At 33.4% G+C, this 27922-nt stretch overlaps 1 protein-coding gene across 3 annotated transcripts in view; it reads left to right on the plus strand.

The window, feature by feature from the left end:
- SPOCK3 (SPARC (osteonectin), cwcv and kazal like domains proteoglycan 3) overlaps positions 1 to 27922 on the plus strand; it is a 482197-nt gene that overhangs the window by 165914 nt on the left and 288361 nt on the right. The window contains exons 1-2 of one of the 3 annotated variants that reach the window (XM_050791747.1): positions 8104 to 8127; positions 13213 to 13258. Coding sequence is in view for 2 of the 3 variants with exons in the window: in XM_050791746.1 (XP_050647703.1) it covers positions 12795 to 12818; positions 13213 to 13258 (70 nt within the window). In the remaining variant the exon portion in view is untranslated. Of the gene's footprint in view, positions 1 to 8103; positions 8128 to 12772; positions 12819 to 13212; positions 13259 to 27922 lie in introns of those variants that run through there. The other 2 variants (XM_050791746.1, XM_050791745.1) reach the window with 2 other exon arrangements.

Raw genomic sequence — 27922 nt, forward strand, 5'->3', positions numbered from 1 at the left:
GCAGAAAGTCTGGGAGACCCATCTCTAACTACATTTCTCTATGTCATAGAGATCAATGTGGCTCAAAGAATCGTCCACAGAGTGATGCTGCTCTGTAACCTGAGTGGGATGGGTGCAGAAATTGAGTGTCAGCATTCGAAAAGCTTTCACAGCAACTTAACAGAAAAAAAAATTATATATTGATTCATTCTAATAGCAATGAATTTACTTTTGTATTTTTCATGTCTTTGTTTTTATTTCAAGTTTTAAGTGGTTAATTTTCTTGTATTTTATAAAAGGTTTGTTCTGTAATCGATTGGGGGGAAAATAACTGGTTCTTAATGACAAATAGTTTTAGAAGTGCTGCCAAATAGTACAGGAACACACAGTAAAGTTTACTGAATTTGAAATTAAACAAAATGAGTGCACAATAGGGCAATTTTAGTTAACAATAACTTGTTGTATATTTCAAAATAAGTAAGAATGGAATTGGAATGTTCCTAAACCAAAAATGATACATGCTTGAGGTGATGGATATTTCAATTTCCCTGATTTGATCATTACACATTGTAAACTTGTATCAAAACATTATAGGTACTCTATAAATATGTATAACTATTACGTATCCATAAAATTTTTTTAAACGAAATGAGTGAGATTTGACCTCTCTTTCTTTGAAAATCCTGACATTAGAAAAAATGAATCACTATTTTGTCAAATGAGAAAAAGAGTTTCCAGAGATTTTCCAGCAACTACTTGCCCTCCCTGTGTGGAAGAGAGCCTCTAAGATGGCCGCCATGATCCCGACATTCTGGTATTCATGCTTTTGTGCTCAAATTCGGGCTAGTGACTCACTTCTCCCAAACAGTGCTATAGCGATAGGATGTCATTTTGAAATCATCTTTAGAAAGATCGCATTCCATATTACCCATCCTCTCACGCTCTCTTGGAATTCCCACATTAAGGGAAACCAAGATGTGATTTGCCCCGTGGAGAGGCCCATGTGGCAAGGAACTTGAACTGAGTCAGTGAGAAACTGAAGCCCTCAGTTCAAAACTTAGCCAGGAACAAAATCCTGCTCCCAAATAGGTGAAGTGTTGGAAGATAATTGGTCAAGACTTCAGCGGAGCAGGCAGCCCTGGTTTACACCTTGGTTTCAGCCTCGTGGAAGAGTTGCAGGCAGCAGCATTCAACTAAATCATGCCCAGATTTCTGATACTCAGAAAGTGTAAGATAAATGTCTGTTGTTCTAAGCTGCTAAATTTTGGCATAATCTATTTTATACCTATAGAAAAGTGATAAATCTTTGCTAAAAAAGGGGGAGAATCACGTACTGCCACTGCAAACTCAAGTGGATTCCTGGGAACTGTCGTTAGCTGCTATCTTCCACATGACCCTCTGCTGATTATTATAATTCTGTTTTGACTTTCAGGTTGATTATTTGGCAGTATTATCTTAGTGTTTTGAAAAAGGTGAAATCTAAAACCAAATATTTGGACAAACCCCAATATATGCACATACTAAATTTTCGAATAGTGCAAAGGGTGTTTTGAAAGTCTTTTGTTTATATAATGTTAAAGAGATAATAAAGAATATGATAGTCACAAAGCAAAGCTTTTAGATAAGAATGAATCATATTTTAGTTCACAGATTTTAGAAACCATGAACTATGAATGTAACACTATTACTACAAATAACAGCAACTATGCATCAGATTCTCAATTTATACATGTAGAAACCAAATGACAATGAAATAAATTAAAAATAGCATTTTAAAAACAAAAATAAAAACTCAGTGGGAACAAAACAGCTTTTAGTTTGTGTCTAAAAACAGATATGTTCAAAAAAGATATTCACAGGTATTAATCACAATAAAGAACTCAGAGGGAAATAATTAAAGTTCAGTGATAAACATATCCTCCTTAATCCCTAACCAGTATACAATACAAAATAGCTTATTTTTGCTATTAGAGGGGGAAAAAAGCACAGAAATACATTCTTGATGCAATAATGAAACAATGAATGCACCATTTTTCAGGATAGCACTTTCTTAAAAAGATAACTATTATTTTACTTTCATTTATGATGACTGTTATTTATTTTACACAGTATTTGGTTGAAATTTTGAACAGCTCTGTATTTTTGTTGACTCTATATGAAAATATTTAATCAGACTGACATGCATTTAATATTTATGTTATATAAATTTATTTTTTATTTATATTTGATGATATAATTAGTCTTATAAACTATATTCAGTATTTAGCATCATAGATGATTTAAAATTATGAATTATAAACTCTAAGATAATGCCATTATAAATATCAAATGTAAAATAAACATGGAAATACTATAAATATTTTTACATTATTAATATAATACAAATGTATTAATATTTATATTTATTGCACATATAGAAACATACATTTTTACAAAGAATGCAAAATAAATATAGAAATATTGGTATTGTTATTTTGCTTGATCAGTAAACAGTATCTAAAGTTTTGATTTACTGATATAAGAAGCATTCTAGGATTTGAAGCATGTTTTTAGTACTTAGAGGTGCTTGACCTTAATTTAGCCTCTGATTTTCACTTTAAATTGAGGATCATAAAAATGTAGAATAGATATTTGCAACCTGTGTCTAAAACTTTTTCTGTATAGTACATCATAAAGCTTTTTATAATCTTATTTTCCTTGGCTTCAGAATATACATCGTGATTTCTGTTTCTAAAAATATGATACATTCATCTGTAGATTGTATCCAAAGCTAGATGAGATACTGATGGTCAGAAAAGAAAAATAAAAGTATTTAGAAAATTTAGAGACATTAAGGTTTTAGAATAGAATTATGCAAATTCTATTAACATTGTTAAAATTAATAATGTTCTTTAAGAACAAGAAACATCTTCTCCATCTCCACAAAAGTTTTTTCTTGTTTCCTGTATGGAAATAGAGAAATATTCCATTAAATATTGTTTTTTCACTTTTTTAAGCCTTCTTTTGGGGGTGAGGTATAAGATAGTATAAGATAGTTTAGTACAGTGGTCTTTTTCAGTAAAAGACTAGAGAGTGAATATTTTAAGCTTTTCAGGCCTTATGGCCTCAGTCTTAACTATTCATCTCTGCTGTGGTAAGCACTAAAGTAGATATGACCTGTAAAAGAAGGATTGTGGCTAATAAAACTTTATTTACAAAAACAAGTTGTGGGCCTGGCCCATAGGCCATCATGGCTGCTGACCTGTGGTATGCTGGAATGGTTTCAAATGCAGGCTTTGGACTACACTTCCGGGATTCAGATTCCAAGAGTACTTCTAAATAGTTGTGTAACCTTTAGCAGATTATGTAATCTCTCTTTGCTTCACTTTCCCATCTGTACAATGGGAGTGATAGAATCACTTACCTCTTGCAGATATTGAGAGTAAAGTGTGCAGAACAGTTCCTGGTAGAGGATGAGTGAGTAATAAATTAAAACCACTATTTTTCTTAAATGTTTTTACATGTGTTAGTGTCTGTATAGTTACAATGAAGATTCTTAATATTTAAAAGTTCTTACCACAATGAGATACCATCTCACACCACTTAGAATGGCGATCATTAAAAAGTCAGGAAACAACAGATGCTGGAGAGGATGTGGAGAAATAGGAACGCTTTTACACTGTTGGGAGTGTAAATTAGTTCAACCATTGTGGAAGACAGTGTGGCAATTCCTCAGGGATCTAGAACTAGAAATACCATTTGACCCAGCGATTCCATTACTGGGTATATGCCCAAAGGATTATAAATCATGCTACTATAAAGACACATGCACACTTATGTTTATTGTGGCACTATTCACAATAGCAAAGACTTGAAACCCACCCAAATGTCCATCAGTGATAGACTGGATTAGCAAAATATGGCACATATATGCCATGAATTACTATGCAGCCATAAAACAGGATGAGTTCATGTCCTTTGCAGGGACATGGATGAAGCTGGAAACCATCATTCTCAGCGAACTATCACAAGGACAGAAAATCAACCACCACATGTTCTCACTCATAGTTGGGAATTGAACAATGAGAACACATGGACACAGGGTAGGGGACATCTCATACCAGGGCCTGTCAGGAGGTGGGGGGCCAGGGGAGAGATAGCATTAGGAGAAATACCTAATGTAAATGACAAGTTGATGGGTGCAGCAAACCAACATAGCACATGTATACATATGTAACAAACCTGCACGTTGTGCACATGTACCCTGGAACTTAAAGTATAATAAAACAAACAAACAAAAAAAGTTCTTAATTTATTCATTGAGGCAAAGTATTTATTTGTGCCTTTCTCTGAGATAAATGAATCATAAGTTTTGTATATCAATGTAAAATTAACCAGTACATATTCTCTATATATTCAGAGGGATTCTAACCTCAATTTTCAGAGGCTTTCAGAGACAAATGAGGAATTGTCCCAATGGCACTGTCCTTTTGACATAATTTAATTTTTATTTATGTTTTTAATCTGTGGTGAGTCAGAGAGCGTAAAATGCTCTGTAAAAAATAAAGGGCTCACCAAAGTGTTATAAATGAATTCTTTCAGGATTCTAGTACACAACATGGAAAAATGAGTGCTACCTGGGTAATAAATGTAACACTTGGGGGCTTGAAACAGATAGTTTGTCTCATATAGATAATTCCTCTATACCCAGACAAAGCTTTACCTAATCTATTTTGTGATCAAATCATGTGTTCAGTATTTCTACAGGAAAGTTTCCTCTTTTGTGAAATGTATTGGCTTAACTATTATGCTAGCCATTCTTCCCATACTAAGATGAGATGTGTAAATGAGATCATATATATGCCATAATATATAACATATTTCCAAAAAGAACAGACTGCCATTGCTATTTTTTTAGCTTTAGAACTAGCAAAGCCTTATGATTTAGCTGATCTATCAAAATAGAGGAAGCAATAAAAGTTAATTATAATAGGAAAATTCTGAAGTTTGGTTTGACAGGGTTTGGGAGATTATAATCACAAAAACCAAAAATCATAGAAAATTTCTCTCCCAACTCCTTAGCATAGAGTTACAAAATCATTATATTATTTATATTTCTGTATAGATATATAAAAATTAACAAAGCATTTGTCAATAAGTGGAACAATAGCATATTAAACTTTGCTTTGATTATGGAGACTTTAATGAAAATAAAATGGTTGTAGAAAGGTTAAAAATCAGGGGTCTCCCTGTCATTTATACTTCCCCCAATTATGAATATTTGGCTGGTTGACCTTCTCCTTGGAAAAAAGTAGGACCTTTCAGTGTGGAACTTCTGGCCCAATTTTTTCTTTCCTGGAGAAGACTAGGAGCCCAAAACACTTTCTGTAATTTTTATTGTGTTTGTAATTATGTTCTGTTTAGGTGGAATTTGAGACTAGGACCCATTTTTCCACTTACTGGCTTGTGGACAAAATAATTCAACAGTGATGGTTGTTGCTTTCAAGCAAGACTTAGTAGAAACCAGTAGGTCAAGATTGGGAAGTTAGTCAGGAAAGTAAGTTTGGATTCAGAATAACTGATGGGTAGTAGGGGATTAATGAAAAATCCAGAAAGGAAAATAAGCCAGTGGATAAGAAAGAAAATCTCAGAGAAATATGGATGGAATACAGATTAACATTCCTACGCAGAGCCAAGTTACTTCATGATTCCTCAGGATTTTCTCTAAGATTCTTCTACAGGCTTACATAACCATTTTCTAAGGCTAAAGCCAACATTTAGCATCAGATGCTCAGTAGGGGAAGGACACTGGAAGGATTTACATGATTAATTACAGCAAAATCCTGTGAACAAGGGATTGTTTGGAGGTTCTGTATCTGTGTATCTGAAGATGTGGTGTTATGAAAGACACACTTGACCTGACTCAAGATCTTGTATATTTTTTTCATCTTAGCCATTGACTAATTGTATAACCTGGAGACCTTCCAGCTATTCATTGTTCTGCAGCAAACCAGTCCACTAAAAACCAGCCCAAAATGTAGTGGCTTAAAACCACAGTTTATTATTTTGTCTTATGATATCATATTCTGACTTTACTAGCTGGCTGCTTCTCACTTTGAGTCTCTAAAGTGATGGCAGCAAAATGGATGCCTAGTTTTGAGTCACTTGGAAGTTCAAAACGGTTCTCTCACATGTTTGGTAGTTGATTTTGGATGTCATCTGGTAGCTCTGCAGGGGATATAGACAAATGGCTTCTCTGTGTGGCTTGGGTTTCTCTTATGGTGGTTGGAAGAAAGGTTTCTCATGAACTAGCACTAGAATGTCCTGAATGCCATTCTGCCACATATTATTAGTCACAGTCATAAAAACATATGCTATTCAAGGGGAGGAGGATGAAAACTCATCTTTTGTTATGAGTAAGTAGCAGGACGAATATGCAGTGAGGAAAGCCATTGATAAAAGCCATCTTTGGAGATCATCTATGCCTATACAACAGAAGCTTTGGATTCTTTATCTCTAAATTTAGGAAGAACTAGGTAATACTTCAGATACCTTGGGAAATTAAATTTTTGGGTTCCTATATCCTATATCAACCTGTTTATAAGTTAGGTTCCCCAAGAAGACTTATCACTAGCAACATTTGTGATTTATTGGTTTTCTCTTCTTGCTCCCATCATGCTTTGAATAGGTTTCTCTTTACATACTTAGTCCATTCTGAATGCATCTGGCTTTCACATTAGATTCTGAGCTCCTTGAAGTCACCAGCTATGTACCACTCAATTTTCTTTGTCCTTAGAATCTACTGGAGCACAATAATTATTTATTGGAACAGTTGAAAAAAGTAAAATCCTAAGTCTGATATGACACTGGTAGATTAATAAGGTCATAATTTATGTACATTTGGCATCAGAAGTCAAGGGTCAGAGGTCACAGTGCAATTATCAAAAATCTGCTTTCCAACCACCTATTCCATATCTTATAATCTTCCTAAAATATACTATATATTTTATTCAAAATTTTTATTTTTATATGATATAATTTAATAGATATATTTATTTGTAGCATCATAATGATCAGTGACAAATACTAGAATGTTTTCCTGGCTATAAAAATAATTAGTGCCATTTTTAAAATACATATTGTGAACTAGAACTATATTAATAGTTTGTATGCATTAATTTAATATTTACAAAGCTTAACACATTATTAGTCTCAATTTTCAGAAAATAAAATTGAAAGTCAGAGTGTAAATATCAGAGTAAATGGTAGATATAGGGTTCAAGCCTAGACTTTTCTTCTTCTAAGAGCTTGGTCTTTTCCCTGATGCTCTATTATTCCTTGTTGTTTGCATTCTTCGATATTTATTTTTCATTCTAATATATATTAATTGAAATTGTTAAGCTAAAATTTGAAAATTTGTTCCAGGACAAATTCATCCTTAAATTTTCATAATTATTCTTTTTAGCATTTTATTAAATTTTTATTTTTTTCATCCTAATGTAACTGAAATTGGAGCCAATTGTTATGTGAATGAGATCACTCGTAAAACAGTGAGGTATTTATTTTTGGAACAAAAGGAAAAATGACATTTTAAATATTTTAAACAGTGATACATTAATGAAATACAATTAATAACTATTAACATAATAAAATGTAATCCTGAATGACTTAAGAATAAACAATGTCTCTACTAAAAATACAAAAAAACTAGCCAGACGTAGTGGCGGGCGCCTGTAGTCCCAGCTACTCCAGAGGCTGAGGCAGGAGAATGGCGAGAACCTGGGAGGCGGAGCTTGCAGTGAGCTGAGATCGCGCCACCGCACTCCAGCCTGGGCGACTGAGCAAGACTCCGTCTCTTAAAAAAAAAAAAAAAAAAAAAAGAAAAAGAGAAAAAAATAAAATAAACAATGTAACGTCAGTTGGGACTGTGAATTAAAAAGAAAAAAGACAGTACTATTGGAAAAGGCTGTCTGCTTTTTGGGTATAGTATAGCATTGATGCTATTACTTTAAGGGAGAATGTATTGCTAAGATGTTCATTTTAATAATAAAATGTTAATAAATATCGTTGGCAGTACCATAGCTGAATCTAACGTTCGTTTATATGTATTTCAAATGGATGACTCTATACAGAGGTCTTATATGAAATCCTAGTGACATCAGATTTCAGGTAAGAAAGTGAAATACTATAGGAATATTATTAGCTAAACTCTTTTCATATAGATTCACCAGAATATTCTATACCCCACCTAGATCGAGACTGTCATATTTGCTTAGAATATGAGCGTACTGTAACAAAAATAGTTACAATTGATAATCATCACTTTGACATTCATTTTATATTTGAAGTGTGCCTTCAAAAGTATTATCCTCTGTGTCTCACTTTATAATGATGTGATCTTTTTTCTATAGTTTTAAAATACTTTAAAGCAGTTAATATAAATTGCCAAATAGTTGTGAAAATATGCAACAAAATTGTGTTCAGTAGACTTCAATAGTATCTCTGTTTACTAATATTTAAAAGTGTGATGCTTTGTAAGCTTTTTTTTTCAAACATAGATTTCAGAAAGACTTTATTGCCGAAACAGTTCTTCATGCCACTGGGATGGCTTAAATAGCTTAATAATGGCTAACATAATGGCTGAGTGTTAGTCTTTTTATGTTCATCTGTAGGCATTTATGGAGTTTTTGGGCATCAAGATCTCTTATTCCCAATTGATTCTGTATCAAAATCTATGAGGATGCTTAAGCAATCTCTGACCTAGTTCTGTGCCATCCAAATTATTCCTTCAGACAATGGGAGAGTTTATCAGTACAGACGTAGCTGTGTGGACACAAATGAACCAAACAGTTGATCTTTCCGTGAAAGCTTATCCTTCTGACCCACTTCACCTGTACAAAGTCTAGTTGTAACCAGTTATTGGAAGAGGAAACTAGCCTCTCCATACTGGGTGTTGTGTTTATTTTTACTAATCACCTTTCTGAACTTTCAGTTATGTTTTATATTTATAAGAAAATAGAAATTTAGTCAGATATATTTGTATGTTATTTGTTATAGCTAAATATGATAAGCAATATAAAGGCATAGAGCATAGACATATGAGAGCATAGTTAAATAAATGACAGTAAGTCGATACCAAAGGGTATTATATAGCCATTAAATATTTTGGAGAAAAAACTCATACAGTTGTAAAATGTTCTTAATAAAATATTACACAAAAATCTGCATTTAAAATAGAATGTTTAATATGCTTTCAATATTATAAAATATGTGTGCAGAAAATCTGCTACTAGTAGCAGTACTTTATTGTAAGGTAGTTTGATTCATTTGTCTTTATTTACCAACAACTCTACATCAGCTGTCTTCACAAGAGTGATTTTTCTTCCAGCGGATATTTGGCAATAACTTGTTACATTTCCCTTTTGTCACACCTTGAGGGAGTGTCCCCACCAGTATCTCATGAGTAGAAGCAGAGGATGGTACTAAATAGTGATCAATGCACAGAATAGTCTTCCTACCCCTAACACAACAAAGAATTATCTGGCTCAAACTATCAATAATGCTAAGGATGAGAAACTGTGCTCTACAATACATAGGTGTGTTCAATAAAGTGCACATATATTTTATTTAAAATTAGAGAAAAGGACACAGCATTAAAACCACAAGGAAAAAGACAGTTTAAACAATAAAACACATAGGCCCAATTTTTATGTAGACTTTATTTTGTGGACAACTTGCAGTTATTATTTCTATAACTACAAGAAGTTGGCAATGGTTTAATATTAAATTCTAATGGTCTCTGTAATTCACTCCATAAGTTTTTGAATGTGTGTGACAAGAATCCAACTTTGCTTCTTGAAGCACTCAGGATTGGTTTCAGTCATTTAAATCCAGAATTTCTCCAATTGAAGGCATCTCTTGTAGCTGTTTTCTAAATCCCTGGTTGGCTTATTTTGGATATAAATTGAAGCCTGAAAACAACCAATATTCACACAAGGTTTTGGAACAAAAGAAATTGTGCCTGAATAAACACTTACGTGAAAATACTTTTATTTCTCATCCTGACAAAATTCCTAAGATTTAATGAGGTGAAACTATTTTTTTAATAAAAAAAATGTCTAGTGATGTCAGAACACAAAGAATATATCTAAAAATGGCTTAGTAGTAGGGCTACCTTCCTTTTCCATCATATATATGTCTGATCCCCACTGTGGTCAGACTTCAAGATTGCCCTTGACATAACCAAGAGAGCCAAGTTCCTGTTTCACAATTGTGATTGTAGATTTTTTTATAGCTGTGGTCCCAAACGCACCAAGCTTGACCATATTATTCTGAAGGAAGATCATTAAATGTGGTTGACGTAAGATTTTAAAATTATGTTCTTTTAAAATATATATCCCCCCCTAATTCCTGCTCATCTATTCAGGTATTCAGTATTGCAAACACTATGTGTTGTGTGAAACATGCCACTTTGACATTATGTGACTTCAGTGCTGACAATGTCAGTTCTACAGCTTTTCCACCTTCTTGGACTCTGTGATTTTTATATGAATGGAGTCACTATTACAATAAAAACTTAGCCACATCTTTTCAGGTATTGCCACTGGTAGCTGTACCATATCAGAATAATCTGAGATGACAGCAAAAATATTTTTCTTCTTGCATTCACTATAGCAATAAATGTAGGTATTTAAAAATTTGTTACATTTGTCTTTTTATTTTTATTTTTATTTTATTATTATTATTATTATTTTTTTGGAGAGAGCATTGGATTTGAAAATAGGAGGAGGAGTTTATGGCTGCTTGTAAGAAATCAGAAAAACAAAGGATTTGGTGAGCAGTAATGACAGCTTGTCCATGGTGTTACCCAAAGACACTGACAGACATAAACTTGACCCTTATGAGTAACTATTAAGATATAGCACCTCCTTTATTCCAGGTATGGTGCTGGCATTTTACACAGTTGATAACTAATCCCAATATCTCCCGTCAAATAGGTAGAAATTATTTTTCCAACTTTCGTCACAGGAATCTGAGGATAGTCTAGGCCATCATCTTTTCTAAAGTGATGCAGCTAATGAGTGGTAGAGCCAGACTTAAAATTCTGGTTTGCCTGTCTCCAAAGCCATCACTCATGTGTGCATGTCTAGCTTTCTGTTCTGCTTCAGGAGAGACGTAAAACCATAGCGGCCCAATTCCTCCCCACGCTTGGAATGAATAATAGTCATCATCCTCAAATAGTAAGATACATTTTTAAAAATAAAAGATACTAAATGAGTATGTTATGTTGCTCAGCTCAAGTTTTGAGACGTTTATTGGAGTAATTTAATTTGAAAGTCTAATTTTCCAAGAATTGTATCATGCTATAATTGTATTTAAAAATATTTTAAAGACAATAAATAATCAGTGTTTGTTTAATTATCTAGTAGCATTATCCTTTCTTAATCTAATCCTAGATTATTTAGTGGAAAATCTATGGGTATAGATTGCTATAATTTGCCTTCCTCTTAATATAACCATATCTGGACATAAATGTATCAACTACAATGATGTCATTTTTTTCTCTTTGTTTCATTTTTTAAAAAATTTGAAGTTAGTGGAGTGCAGTTTCAGAAAGTACTGATTAACTGTTTGTCACATTAAAAAAACTCCTGAAACTTAATTTAAAATTTTCATAAATAAATTAAAGGATTATATTTATTTCTATGATTGAAGTCAATGCTGCATTTTCTTCCTTATACAGTGGAGACACTGAAAAAGAGGCTAGAAAGAAGATTCAAAAAAGGAAGATAAGTCATTATATAAAAAGGATAACTGCACTCATATGTTTACCACAGCACTGTTCAGAAGAGTAAATATATTAGATTCAATCGAACTGTCCATCAACATGTGATTGCGAAAAGAAAATGGAATATCATTCAGCCATAAAAAGGGAATGAAATGTCTTTTGCCTCAACATGGGTGGAACTGAAGGCCATTATTTTAAGTGAAACAACTCAGAAAGAGAAAGTCAAACACCTCATGTTCTCACTTATGAGTGGGAGCTAAATAATGTGTACACATTGACATAGAGTGTGAAATAATACACATGAGACACCTGGAAGGGTGGGAGGGTGTAAGGGGTGAGAGCTGAGAAATTTCTTAATGGGAACAATGTACACTATTCAGGTGATGGTTACGCTAAAAGTTGAGATTTCACCACTATGTGATATTCATATAACAAAACTACATTTGTACCCCTTAAATTTGTACAAAGAGAAAGAATCTCTGCTTACCCCTTTTGAATTCTGTAGCTTCTGTAGCTTTCCAATTAACTGACTTGAGTGGGTCTAACAGTTTAGAGCTTGGAAATGTTACAACTTCACCATGATGTGCTACTCTCTTCTGGCAGGTTACCATAGTGACAACAGTGTATTAATTTCAACAGTGACATCTTTTTAATTTATAATAAAATATGATATTAATGAGGAACTTTTATAAGGCTTTTAGAGCGGTAAAAACAGTAAATAAATAGACAGTCTATTTGGCCTTACTTTTCAAAATTCTTTCCAGTATGCTTTGCCTTACATTTGTGCTATACTGTCATATTTACTAAGTATATTGTAAATATATTGCATTGATTCTTTTCCATATTAAAGAATTAAACTTTAGGCAGGACTTAATTAGGTGTGCATGTTTTTCAACTTCTAGGTTGCATTTTGATGAACTCCTTAGATATTCGATTAACAAGAGAATGATTTGCATAAAGCATATTTATACCCCATGAGCCATTGCAGAATCACTTGGTATTTTCCCTGCTATATTAATAGTTCCACTTACTGTTGTACTAGGGGACAATGAAGTTGTATAATTGGAAACTGGTAAGATACTTTATAGCTTATTAGCTTAGGGTAATTATCTGCATGTTATATTATGCACTGAATTGTAATTGAAAATATTGCATTGTAATATTTAGAAGTGGCAACCAAAAATAGTTAAATTGTTATATTAACCATTGACTTGCAATGAAAATGAACACATTTATTGGAAGACATTTCTGTAACTTGTAAACAGTGTGTTCCTTTTTGATAACTATTCTTTTTCTCTTGTTTCTTTTTTATTTTTATTTATTTATTTTATAATTTGCTGCTTGCCATTGCAGGAAGTAGAGGTTTGTATACAGCTTCTGTGTTTCATATTTAATTTTAGATTTTATATGAATCCTTGCATTTTAATTACTCATATACACTCAATTCACATTATTTTCCCCCTTAGGATGATTATTTCCGCACTTGGAGTCCAGGAAAACCCTTCGATCAGGGTAAGAATCTAACTATTTTAAAATAAAAATCTTTACATGTTCATAATCATTGTGCTTTTAGAAATGATATTTATTGTGTGGTTAGGCTTGAAAATACTAAATACAAGAGCTTACATGAATGGAAAAATTTATGCAATGATTACTTATATTTCAGCATAATATTTTTAGAAGTAAGCAATTAGTTATCATGATTATGTCAGGATGTCTTTTATTTTTAGATACATGTTTTAGAGGACTGATTTGGGCTTCTGAACATTACCAGGTTTATTTTTATCAGTAGATACAAGTCACTTCATCCAGTTTTCAAGTGCATTCACTGGGCAATAGATTTATTTGTGCAAACTTTTAAAACAAATGGCTTTTTTTTGCCTCTTTTCAAATTAATAAAAGGTTTCCTTTAAGATGAGTAAATTCATAATTAGACTCAGCTGGGGTCTTAACAAGACCCAAAAGGAAAAATGTTACACAAAATTGGGGCTTCCCCACCTCTTTTCAAACAGCTTGCAATTCTGATTAACTTACCTTTAAATGGAAAACAGGAAATATGGATGAAAATGGAAATACTTCTACATGTGCAATGAGAATGGACACATCAAACCCCAAGCAATCATAGTTACATAAATAACTAAAGAGATTTGTTTACTAAAGTTCACATTTAAAAAGTATCTTACTTTTAAAGTTTCTTTTTGTAACTTTCTATAGTCTGTGCAAAGTAGGAAAAAAAAAAATTCTTCTTTACATAGAGCATATAGTAACCATGCAAAAGATAATACTCTGTGAAGTAGTCATACTTAAAAATAGAAGTCTTTGTAAGAGTGTTTAGGTAAGTGATTAGATGATGAAGACATAGTATGTTATTTAAAAAAGCTTAGAGTATTTTGCTATGTTACCAGATTTTTACTTAATATTTGCGGTGAATGCTACAACACCCATGCTGTATGAGTGAGAAACCACCTATGTGGACCTAGACATAGACCATCATCAACATTGGTATTAACATGGAGTCTGAAACGGTCATTCAAATCGGGTATCTTCTTAAAATGACCTTTTTTCTTATATATTTCATTTGATTTCACTATCCTCCAGTGTGTGTGTGTGTGTGTGAGATCAGCATTTTAAAATTATAAAAGAATTATTTTTGAATTTGTTGCTAATAAGTCAAGCCAATGCTCTAAAACACAGGCAATAAAAAAATAATGACATGCAGACAGAGATGTTATTTGCTGGCTTTCTTGGGAAATGAATTTTTATGATGGAATCATAAACCTTGTAAAATGGGTGTTAGCTATGGAATTTGTCATACTCGGTGCATCCAGTTATAATATAGATGCTTTTATTTTCCTTTATGTGTGCATGACATTGTGTTGAACTGCAATTTATCTCTTAAAAAAAGGATGCTATTTTAGAGTCTTCCAAACAATTAATGATACAAGACTGATTTGCTTTACTATTCAGAGAGGTTTTTAACCTACTAACTTAAAAATATTATGTTTATCAGGCAGGAATAAGCTTATGACATGATAATAGCTAATATTTATGAAGAATGTCCTATTTTGAGTGACTACTCCAAGTTTTTTATATATATTATTTAATTTAGTTGTTATAACCCTGCAAAGTAGATGAGAAAGTTAAAATATTGAAAGAAGTTAAGCTCCTGCCCAGGTTATATTCCCACAGTGTGGCAGAGTGGGGATTTAGATTCAGTCAGTCTGAACCCCCAAACCTATTTCCTAATTGCTACACAATATTACCACTAACTTGAACAAATGTTAGAAATAAAGTTAAAACAATATTTTCTGGACTATTATCGGGGGAACCACCCCCCAATATTTCAACGTAGGTTCTTTTCTATTTTCCCTAAGTGTTGGCTGGTCTGAGAAATAAATGGAAAGAGTACCAAAGAGAGAAATTTTAAAGCTGGGTGTCTGGGGGAGACATCACATGTCAGCAGGTTCCACGATGCCCCTGAACCTCAAAACCAGCAAGTTTTTTTTAGCAATTTTCAAAGGGGAAGGAGGGTACAAATAGGGTGTGGGTCACAGAGATCACATTTCAAAGGCAATAAAATATCACAAGGCAAATGGGCAGGCAAGGTCACAAGACCAGGGCAAAACTAGAATTGCTGATGAAGTTTCATATCCCACTGTGCATGCATTGTCATTGATAAACATCTTAACAGGAAACAGGGTTCAAGAGCAGAGAATGAGTCTGACTAGAATTTGCCAGGCTGGAATTCCCTAATTCCAGTAAGCCTGGGGGCACTGCAGGAGACTAGGGCGGGTTTCATCCCTATCTAAAGCTGCATAAGGCATACACTCCCAGAGTGGCCTTTTTAGAGGACTTCCCCTGGGAATGCATTCTTTTCTCAGGCTGTTAATTATTAATATTCCTTACTAGGAAAAGAATTCAGCAATATTTATCTTACCTGTTTTCGGCAATAAGAGAAATATGACTCTGTCCTGCCCGGCTCCCAGGCAGTCAGACCTAATGGTTATCTCCCTTGTTCCCTGAACATTGCTGTTATCCTGTTCTTTTTCCAAGGTGCCCAGATTTCATATTGTTCAAACACACATGCTTTATGAACAATTTGTGCAGTTAATGCAATCATCACAGGGTTCTTAGGCAACATATATCCTCAGCTTACGAAGATGACAGGATTAAGAGATTAAAGGCAGGCATAGGAAATCACAAGAGTATTGACTGAGGAAGTGATAAATGTCCATGCAATCGTCACAATTTATGTTCAGAGATTGCAGTAAAGACAGGTGCAAGAAATTATAAAAGTATTAATTTGGGGAACTAATAAATGTCCATGAAATCTCCACAGTTTATGTTCTTCTGTCACAGCTTCAGCAGGTCCCTCCGTTCGGGGTCCCTGACTTCCCACAACAGACTGTCAGATCTCAAGTTTTGATTTCTTGAACATATATGGTTGATAAACATGTAATAAAGTTTTGTATCAAAAAAATAAAAATAGAACAAAAATTAGATTGAGATATGTGTATTTGTTTGTGGCTTTGAGTCAAATTAACCAACCTAGTTGTAGACCACACTGAAGAGTGAGCAAAATAATCCTATTTCCATCTAAATAGTGTACATCATCTAGATAGAAAAGACATGAGATATGTTCATTTCTCGTGTGTTTCTCACTTTTTGATGACAGACTCTTCCTTCAAGTATTATTTTCAAAAGCTTATTGGTATGTTGAACATGAAACCATTTAAAATACTTTTTTTGAGTGTTTTTAGTTTTTAATTTACCATGTTTTTCACTGAATTATGGACATCCATATTATATCAATATAAGTTGATTTTCCCCTATTTCATTTTTAAGAGGTTTGCATGTTTCCTAAAAAAAGTGAAGATAGCTGGGTGCTGTGGCAGGCGCCTGTAGTCCCAGATACATGGGAAGCTGAGGCAGGAGAATGGCGTGAACCCGGGAATTGGAGCTTGCAGTGAGTGGAGATCGCGCCACTGCAGTCCAGTCTGGGTGACAGAGCAAGACTCTGTCTCAAAAAAAAAGTGAAGAAAAAGTTACCTTGTCATTATATTTTAATACTGGTATTTATACTATTTTAACAATTCATATATCCATTTAAAGTTATCCTTTCTTCAATTTCTATAGAATGCACCATAAAGCATGCAGAAATTAAAGTACCACCAATGAAAATGTTAATATTTTTTAATATGAATGGTGTAACTTCTCAGCACAAAACTCTTTTCTACATATGCATACATATACATACATACATAAACATATTGATTACATATTTACACAAGGACAGACACAATTACACTTGCAAATTTGGTTCCAGGTAAAATCAACTGATTGTTCATATACACCTGATCTACCTTTTGGTTTAACCGTGACATATTTTTCATCTCATTTAAGTTTCTTTTAATCAATCATTTTTCCAGTTTCTTTATTTTTTACCACTAAAATAGTAAGAGTTTTGGGGAAATAAAATGTTTTCAAATAAGCTTAAGTAGAAACTATTTTGATGATGGTAAATCTGCTGCAAAATGAACTAAAGCACACCAATACCAACAATAAATTGGTCTGGATATCTCCACACTGATTTTTCTGTGATATTATTTCTCTTCATTAGTGCAGTTAATCATGAGTTGACATGACAGAAATTACCTGAAAAATTGTTTTGATGAGGACATATATGTTGAATAAGGCATAAAATGTATATTCTTTACTATATTTACTATGATAAATAAACTAAAGGGAAAATGCATGTGTGAACCTAGGTGGTAGCATGATGAAGATTTTGAACAATTTAATCAATGCTTTAGATAAATATGCTGTAGCTTTCAAAAATAAATATTCACATTTTTCCATTCATTATGTTAAATCTGCCTTGTTTGTGGTCATGGATTAATATTGGTGTATAAGAGATACATCAGTAAAGTTCCTAGCAGTGAATCCTGACAGTTGCTCAGAGAATCTGCTTGAACTGAGGTACCCCATCTACAAGGATCACCTTTTATTTAAACGTTATTTTCCCCAGCATATGATAAATATCATAAATCTCTAGGTGTCCTAAGGTGAAAGATTTAGAAGGAAAATATGCTTTCTAGGTTTTCCTAACTTTGCTATCCAAAGGAGCTTGGTGTGCCCCTACTTGGTCTCTACCATGGTAGTAAATTATTATGAATAGATTAAAAATGAAGAAGATCAATATAGAGAGATCCAGAGATATAAGAACGAACCCGTTTCATTTTTTGATGTGTTTCTCCTGCTCCTGCACATTTTTGGGGATCTTGAATTAGGGTCAAGAAGTGTAGCTGTGGCTCAGATCAGCACCCTTCTGTCTTTTCTCAGCAGTTTCATTGTGTGCTTTCTTCTTAAATCAGAGCCTCTCAGGAAGGGCAGCCTAACTCCTACTGGTTTGTTAGATTGGAGTTCTTATTTATTTATTTATTTATTTATTTATTTATTATTGAGATAGAGTCTCACTCTTTCACCCAGGCTGGAGTGCAGTGGCCTGATTTCAGCTCACTGCAACCTCTGCCTCCTGGGTTCAAACAATTCTCCTGCCTCAGCCTCCTGAGTAGCTGGGATTACAGGTGCCCTCTACCACGCCTGGCTAATTTTAGTATTTTTAGTAGAGACAGGGTTTCACCATGTTGGCCAGGCTGGTCTCAAACTCCTGAACTCAGGTGATCTGCCCCTCGGCCTCCCAAAGTGCTGGGATTACTTGCGTGAGTCACAGCATGTGGCCAAGATGGCAGATAATTCAATGAAAGTTCCCGAAGAGGAGGTATGTGAGGAAACCGTTCCTAAACTCAAGCAGCTCAGATAATCTAGCCATGAGAGATAGATACATGGCAGCTAAACTTACAACTAGAGGAAGCATTCTGGAAAGGATTAGAGGGTCGGGGGAGGGGGAGTTGTGAGAAAGAAATAACTAGCTCTTTGGAAGAGCAGTCATGTGTTTAGCTATATACTTATCCATTGTATTAATCTCTTCAGAATCATTTCTTAGAACTTTATCTGATTCCCATCATGTTTTCCATCCATTTGCAAAATGTCTCATATATAATAACAGTCACAGCCTGTTATGTCCTTTTGCAATCAGTATTTGGCTACAAAGGACAAGCTGTTGAGATTTCATCTGGAGCTTTTATTCCCTCCAATGAACAGTGCTGTTCATAGTATTATGGGTGTAATTATTTCTGAAACTGAAAAAGACTAGTGTTTGAGGAAATGCACCCCTAACTTAGCTTCCTCTTCTTAAAATGCATTATCATGCTTCTTAAGGAATAGGTTACGTAGATTAGACAATGTTGATATTGGCTGTCTCCCAGATGCCTTTAATTTTTACTTGTTTACATGAGTATCATTCATTTTTTATGTTTTCAGATGGCATTTATTGATAGTATTCTGAAACAATAGAAAGGTCTGATCCATCCTTCACAATAGGGGCATGGTGGTATCATAATGCTGCTTTGTTTAAGAGCTTGGGGACTTTTGTCATTTTTCTAGTGGAAAAATTGGTGTTCCCAGTATTGAAATTCAGTGGAGGCAACATACAAGGATGATTACATGATTACAGTATTTTCTGAAAGTGATTTCAGTCATTTAGAAATGTAAATTCTGAGCCTTTATTTGATTGAACCAGTATTTGATTAATTCACATGAATTGATTTAGGAGTTTTGAATATGTTTGGACAAGTTCCCTGTTTAGACATTCAACTTCTAATCGTCTTATCAATGTATATACCCTACTTTGGTTGCATCATCCATATTGGCAACCTTAGATCATAGAAGTCCTTTGTATCCCTGAGGAAAACCTGCTGAGAAATTATATTCAATCTAGAAACCAACAGTAATGCTCATTTACTCTATGTCAGATTTAGTACCTAAGAACTACATAGGGCTTCTAAATGAGAAATTTATTTCATTATCCAATTCTTACTTCTTTATACAATGATGGTGTTTTATTTGTTTTACACCATAACCCATAAAATGTAGCACCAAAAATCTTAGATTGTTTTGTTCTATATCAAATGAAGGTACATGTTCCATAAAATAATAAATACTATGTAAAGGTCTGTGTTTTTAATTCATAAGGTAAAATGAAGATTAGTATATAATACTTGATTTGCTTCATATCACATTAGCCTACATAGGTGTGCAAGAAGGCAAATTATATCTATTTTCCATTTCCTTATGTGTTATTAAGCTGTAATCAAATATAGAGAGCAGGAAATTAATCAAATTAATTTAGAAGGTATTTAGTAATTTAAGAAACAATGTTGTTCAGAAGCCGATACTGGCTTTCAGAAAGTGAAATGACAATTGCAGAATTTAACTGAAGACCCACAATCTAGGAATGGAACCACTGCTCTTTTGACAGTCCAGATTGCCTGATACACTGATAATCGATAATTATCAGATAATCTGGAAAGTCCAGATTGCCTGACACACTGATAATCAATAATTAGGTGTCAGGTGAAAGTCAGGATTGGCTTGTGAAAAGTTAAACACGCTAAGTGTGAAATGTCAACCCTCACTCTAAACTTTTCCTGTTCAGAGCATCAGATGAAGACTTCATTGGGTTTTACAGTGGTTTTCTGTCTTTTGCTAGTCCATTGAAGAAGGGAGTTTGAAAGTTGTTGTATACTGCTATAGATTGTCTGCCCATGTCCTTCCTGTGATAGCATAATTGTTTATGGAAAGTATCTTTAATAAAGCTGGATACAGTCTATCTTGGAAAAAACAAAAGAAAGAAACAATATTATTATCTCAAGCCTTGTTAATCTAGCAGAGCAAGAACTATTATAAAGATTGAAAAAACTCTAGACATACATAGAAAGTCATACTTTTACCAGGAAGCCTCTACTGGCTAGAGAAGTGATTCTCAGTCCTGGCTGTACAGGAGAATTACTTCACACTCATTTAAAAAGTATAGTTGCCTAGGCTTGATACCTGAATGTTTTGATTCAATTGATCTCTTGATCCCTGAATGTTTTGATTTAATTAATCTGGGCCCTTGATGTGTGTGCTTAGGCTTTTTTTTCTTTTTCTTTTTTGTATTTTACTTTTTAAAAAATTGCAGCAAAATATATGTAAGATAAAATTTACCATTTTAACCACTTTAAGGACTATAGTTCTGGGGCATTAGGTACATTCATATCCTTTTGCAATCATTGTTATTATACATCTCCAGGACCCTTTTCATCTTCCCATTAATGACTATCTTCAGTTTATTGGGTATGAACTGAAACTATTCATGAATTAGACAATAACTCTCCTTTCTCCCACCCCTTCAGCACTTGACAACCCCAATTTTGTTCCGTTTCTTTGAATTTGACTTTTCCAGACATCTCCTATAAGTGGAATCATACAATCTTTGTCCTTTTGTGATTCACTTATTTCACTTAGTGTAATGTCTTCGAGGCTCAGCCATGTTGTGGCATGTGTCAGAATTTCCCACTTTTTAAGAATGAGTAATATTTCATTGTATGTCTATCCCACAGTTTGTTTCTCTATTCATCTCTCCATAGACACCTATGTTACATCCACCTTTTGGCTATTGTGAATAATGCTTCTACGAATGTGTGTGTCTAAATATGTTTGGGTCTCTGCTTTCAGTTCTCTTGGTTATATACCTGGAAATGGAATGGCTGGATCATATGGTAATTGTATTTATTTGGGAAACAACCATATTGTTCTCAATAGCAACTGCATGATTTTATATTCCCACTGGCAATCCATAGTGTTCCAATTTTTCCTTATCCTTGTCAACATTATTTTTTAAAATTAAAATCTATCCTAATGGCTGTGAATGTGATTGTGTTTTAAACTGCAAAATTTGTTATTTTATGCAGGCATAGTAGAGAATCATAGGGTACTAGCAATAGCTTATCAAAATAATTCATTTCTGTCATTTCCTTTAGTAGTACTGAGAATTTTGTGTCAAAAGAGTTCTTCTTATGAAAACAGCCCAAAGTGTCAGAGAATTTTAACTGACCTATTCACTTTTTCAGATCTGGTGTCAGAAGCAGGTACCAAAGGGCTTTGAGAATAAATTGTGGGAAGCAAGGAAACCCCCAGAGAAAAATCATTGTCTCCGTTGAACAAACACCACCTGTATGTCAAGTATTTTATAGAAGACACTTACACTACCTCAAAAAGTAAATATAAAGCTAGTATGTGGTGTAGCGGAGGTTTGGAATTTTGTATTTGTGGTTTTGAAGGACATTTACTCTTTTATTATGAAATAGTGATTTATAATCAGCTTGCCTGGTTTATTTCTCAACTCAGACTATACCCTTTTCATGAGAAGACATGGTGGGAATGGCACAGCTGAACACAGGCAGCTAAAGGGTCAATCATTTGGCATATGTTGTTGAATCATATTTAGAATTGTTCCACAAGAGAGGATATGAGGTGTTTGTAACTTGTATTCTAATTTTTAGAATCTAGAAATACAGTGTTTTAAACTGACTGCCCTAATGTCTGATCTTTATAAATGATCTTTGGATAAATTGAGCATTCATCCAATAATACATCACTTAACATCTAGATTTTAGAGCATCATTTTCCTGATTCTAATGTATTTTATATCAAATATTATTTAAAAATCATTTCTGAGGTCAAAATACATATATTTGCACTGCTTCTCAAACTGACTCGTGGTCTGTATAAAAAAGAGGTGAAATAATCTGGGTTTGTATTTCAAAATCCTCATTGAGACACCAGCGAGTCTAGTGTGTTTGCTTTCACACAAACCCTCTAAAAGTTCCACATGTGATCAACCTGCACTTCATTTCCAGCCTTTAGACAGTATACTTTGTGTTGTGAAGAAGCTAATATCCTAAAGAATTTGAAATTTGCTAATATTGTACCCACTTTACTTATAAATATTTTCATTAGTAGGAAGGGAAATAACTCAAAGACAATAAAAATCTCAAAGATGTTTGAACTCAGGAGGCAGAGGTTGCAGTGAGCCGGAATCACGCCATTGTACTCCAGACTGGGTGACAAGAGCAAAACTCTGTCTCAAAAAAAAAAAAAAAAAAAAAAAAAAAAGCAAGAAAAGAAAAAGAAAATTAACTTTGCTTGAAATACTTCGGAGTATACTGTGTTCCTATCTTTGCATATCTGATGATCTCCATAGGTTTAGGATTTAACTTTCATACGAAAAAAAGCTAAGTGATTTTTCAGTTAACATTTCTTATTGGAGAACTAGATAAATTATATTTTTATGGTTCAACCACCAGTAATTCTTAAAAGTGAACAAGCACTTTTACATAAATACCTGTCTCCCACATACGTATCTATCATTATTTATCCATTATGTCAAGATGATTATTGTGTAATTAATTGTGCCAAAACTACAAGGATAAATAAAAATGAATGAAAGATAAATAAAAATACAATGACTACTCAACTCTTCAATCCCAGTTGTACTGGGATTGTATCTAACTGGAGCCTTCCACTTAATCAGAAATGACTTAATATGGCCTTAGATTTAGAAACCCATAAAATTATCTTCACTAAAACAAGTTTCTCTCTATTACATATTTTCCACCATGGAAATATTCTTTCATAATTTATGTGTTAGCTGAAAATATGTTTTTCTAAGGCATTTGTTATGGAAGGAAATACTATTTCTTAGCTGTTGAAGTTTCCAGATATGTTCAATTTTATACAGTTGTCAGAATCTTCTAGTTTTCCTATCATCTGGATAACAAAATACTATGTAATAATATATATTAGGCATGTCTGGTTTCTTCTGACACTTACTTTAAAACAATATGAAATCATGTGTATAATACTTTCACTTTTGAAATATATCACACACTGCTTTTTTTTCTTTTGTATTTCTGTAAATTACCTAACAATCTAGTATATAAACTCTAGACTAATGCTTGTTTACATAGTCTTAGATGTCTAAAAAGATGAAAAATTGAACATATTTACTTCTACTAGTGAATGCTAGATCTTTCTAGACAGTATAATTAATATATAATTATTTCAGGAAATTGTCTCTTACATGCTTTAATTAAGATAATGTCTAGTATTTTTATACTCTTCTTATAACTTTCTAGGGGAAACCATATATATGGCGCTCAGGAATAGTTCTACTTAACATCTTCTCTTTCTTTTTTTTTCTTTTCGAGACAAAGTCTCACTCGGGAGCATAGTGACATGATCTTGGCTCACTGCAATCTCCACCTCCCTTGTTCAAGGGATTGATTCTCCTGGCTCAGCCTCCCATGTAGCTGGGATTACAGGTGGACATTACCACACCTGACTAAATTCTGTATTATGTAGAGATGGACTTTTGCCATCTTGGCCAGGCTGGTTTCAAACTCCTGACCTCAAGTTATCTGCTGGTCTGGGTCTCCTAAAGTGCTGGGATTACAGGCATGAGCCATAGCACTAGTGTTACTTAACATATTTTCAACCACCACTTAGTCTTCTCATTTAGTTTCAATTGTTATAGAATAGAGAGTAAAGATAGTGGAACCCCCACTGAAAACAAATATTAAAATGCCTATAGAAAATCATTGTCTGACTGCCAAAGTTAGAATCTAAATTGCTTTGTAGTGTCTTAAGTTTAGGTCAATAGTGTTAAGTGAGTTGGCAAGCTCCATAAACCAACCAATCCAATACTTCTAACATAAACCATAAATTCATATTATGAATTTTTCTTGGTGGCTTATTTTGGGAAATTCATGCAATGATTTAAAAGTCATAATTTGGCCTTTGCAAAAAGATGGAAAAGTTTATGACTAGTTATCAATCAATATGAACTTACATGTCTTGCCTCATCAAGTTGTTAGAATACATCTTCAGTCAAAAGCGAAACAGTACTTTCCTAATTTTTAGATCTTTAACTTTCTACTTAGTATAACTTCTCTCTGCTCAAATTATTTTTATAGTTACCCTATTTTTAAAATATTCATTAGATGTTACAAGCAGTTATGTTTATGACAAGATGTCATCTATCAAACTCAAGCTCTGCTTTCCCTATGAAGATGCCTCTTCTGACTGTAAATGCACTCTCTTTTAAGTTCACTATACTTATCTTCAAGAATGCCTGCCTTAGAATTCACCTGGTCTTTGTTTTGTGAGAGTTAACGTATCTTCTTGATTGAGATCATAAGCTTATCAAAGCCCTAGCACATAATTATATCCATATGGCCCCTACAAAGTCCTGCACCGTTACAGATAAATATCATAAACTCTTCACTAGAGTCAAGTTTAGACATTTCTCTTTCTCCATTTTGTTTCTGTTTCTGAGTCTTTACTTCTGTCTCCCCCACAACTTCTTTGTTACTTCTAGTTTTAATAATCAGACTCTCTCTTAACACTATTTTGTATTTCATGCTCATTGTGTACAATTATCTTACAATAAATCAAATTTAAAAATCAATACATAAGAATCTCAGAAAGATGACAGGTGTGGTGGCTCATGCCTGTAATCCTAGCACTTTGGGAGGCTGAGGTAGGTGGGTTAAGAGGTAGGAGTTCAAGATCACCCTGGCCGACACAGTGAAACCTCATCTCTACTAAAAATACAAAAAATTAGCCAAGTGTGGTGGTAGGCACCTGTAGTCCCAGCTACTTGGGAGGCTGAGGCAGGAGAGTCGCTTGAACCCAAGTGGCAGAGGTTGCTGTGAGCTGAGGTTGTACCACTGCACTCCAGCTTGGATGACAGAGTGAGACTTTGTCAAAAAAAAAAAAAAAAAAAAAAAAGAATATCAGAAAGAAAAAAAAGATAATAAAGGAACAGAATAAATGTTTGAAACAATAATGACATAATTTTTCAAAATTTTTGTCAGACAACAAGCACTGATCCAGGAAGCTCAGAACACCAAGAGGAATAAATGCAAAAGAAAACTACCCACATCTAGGCATATTTTCAAGCTGCAGAAAATAAAACAAAAACAAAAACAAAACAAAACTCAAGAGAAGTCGGGCAGGAAAAGGGGAAACACATTTCCTGTAGAGAATCAAACACAAGAATCACATCGATTTTGCCTCAGAAACCATGCAAGCAAAAAGAGTGAGTCAAAAAGTCAACATGCTGAAAGGGGGAAAAAAAAAACAAGTTAGAAGAATATACTTTGATGTACCCTGTTAAATTTTACTGCGAAAGTAAAAGAAATAAAGAGTTGTCCAGACAAAGAAAATCGAGGGAATTTTTTTGCCATTAGACATACATGCCTTGCAGGAAATGTTTAAAGAAGTTCTTCAGAGACAAGGAAATGATATAATTCAGAAACTCAGATCTACATAAAATAGGAAGGCTACTGAGAAAAGAACAAAGAAGTGCAAAATCAATAATTATTTTTTACTTTTAGCTTATTTAATAGATTGTAGTTTGTTCAAAATTATAGTAGCAACAGTGTATTCAAGTAGTTATGCTTATATATCTGTCCTTATTTATGCTTATGTATAGGTGAAATGAATGAGAGCGAAGGTATGAAAAGAAGGAATTATAAATATTTTATTATTATAAGATACTTGCACTACCCATAAAGTGGTAGAGTATTATTTAAAAGTGGACATGGATTACTTACAAACACATGACACAAACTCTAGGGAAAATATACTATTTTAAGTATTTTAAAAATATACTATTTTAAGTAGCAGAAACTACTTAAAGCAGAAGTATACTAAATATTCTATGAAATGAGAAAAACAGAATCCTAAAAAATGCTCCATTAAAATCACAAAAGGCAAAAATATGAAAGAAAATAGAAACAAGTCACAAAGCTAACAAATAGAAAACATTAACACATATGGTACATATTATTCCAACTATATCAATAATTACTTCAGATAACAATAGCCTAAATGCACCAATTGAAAGACAGAAACTCAGTGGGGCAAATACAAGACCCAACTATATGTTTAAAAAGAACCCACTTTAAATTTAAAGCTACATATAGATTAAAAGTGAATGGATAGAGAAAGATATACCATGCTCACACTAATAAAAAATAAGCAGAAGTACCTGTATTAATTTCAGAAAACGTAGACATGAGAACAAAGAAAATTATCAGGGACAAAGAGGGACATTACATAACGATTCTCCAAAAAAGTGGTCTTTAACTTGCATGCGCCTAACAAGAGAACAACAAAATATGTGAGGCAAAACCTGAGAGAACTGCAAGGAAAAATAGTTGAATTCACTATTATACTGGAGACAACATCCCTCTAAAAATGCACAGATCTAACAGGCAGAAAATCAGTAGGAACATAGTTGAACTCACAGCACCATCAATCAAATGGATAAAATTGACATTATAGACTGCTTCATTTAGCAACAGCAGAGTAAACATCCTTTTCAAGCTCACATGGAACATTCACCAATATAGGCCACACATGCTGTGACATAAAACACACCTGAACATATTAAAGTAATAAAAATCATACAATAGCTGCTGACTGCCCATAATAGAATTAAAGTTGAAATCAATAACGGAAAGATAACCAGAAAATTCCAAAATGTGTGTTGATTAAGCAACATACTTGTAGATATCACATGTCAAAGAAGAAATTCCAAGAGAAATTTTAAAATATTTTGAATTAAACCAAAATGAAAACAAATTATCAAAATTTGTTTGTGGCATGCAGTGAAAGCAGTGCTTACAAAGAAGTTTATGCCATTGAATGCATACGTGAGAAAATAAGAAAGATCTAAAATCAGTCTTACAGGCTCTTAGTAATCTTGAAAAGGAATTTAAGTCTGAAGTAAAAGGAGAACAAAATAATAATTAGAGCAAAAATCAATTAAGTTTAAAAAAGGAAATCTATAGACAATAAAACCAAAAACTGGTTCTTTGAAAAGGTCGTTAAAATTGACAAAACTCTAGCCAGGCTAAGAAAAAAAGAAGGGTCACAAATTCCTATTATCAGAAGTGAAAGAGACAAAATAGCTACAGATTTTATGAACATTAAAAGGTTAATAAGTAAATGTTATGAACAACTCTCTGCCCACAAATTTGGTAACTTAGATGAAATGGACCAATTATTTGAAAGACACAATCTGCCAAAACCTGCACAAGAAGAAACAGGCAATTTTAGTAGCCTGATAGCTATTAAAAATATTGAGTCAATAATTAATAACCTGTCAAAACAGAAAATATCAAACTCAGTTGGATTTACTGGTGAATTCAAATAAACCGTTAA

This window comes from Macaca thibetana, chromosome 5, assembly GCF_024542745.1.
Source record: "Macaca thibetana thibetana isolate TM-01 chromosome 5, ASM2454274v1, whole genome shotgun sequence".
Taxonomy (NCBI): domain Eukaryota; kingdom Metazoa; phylum Chordata; class Mammalia; order Primates; family Cercopithecidae; genus Macaca; species Macaca thibetana.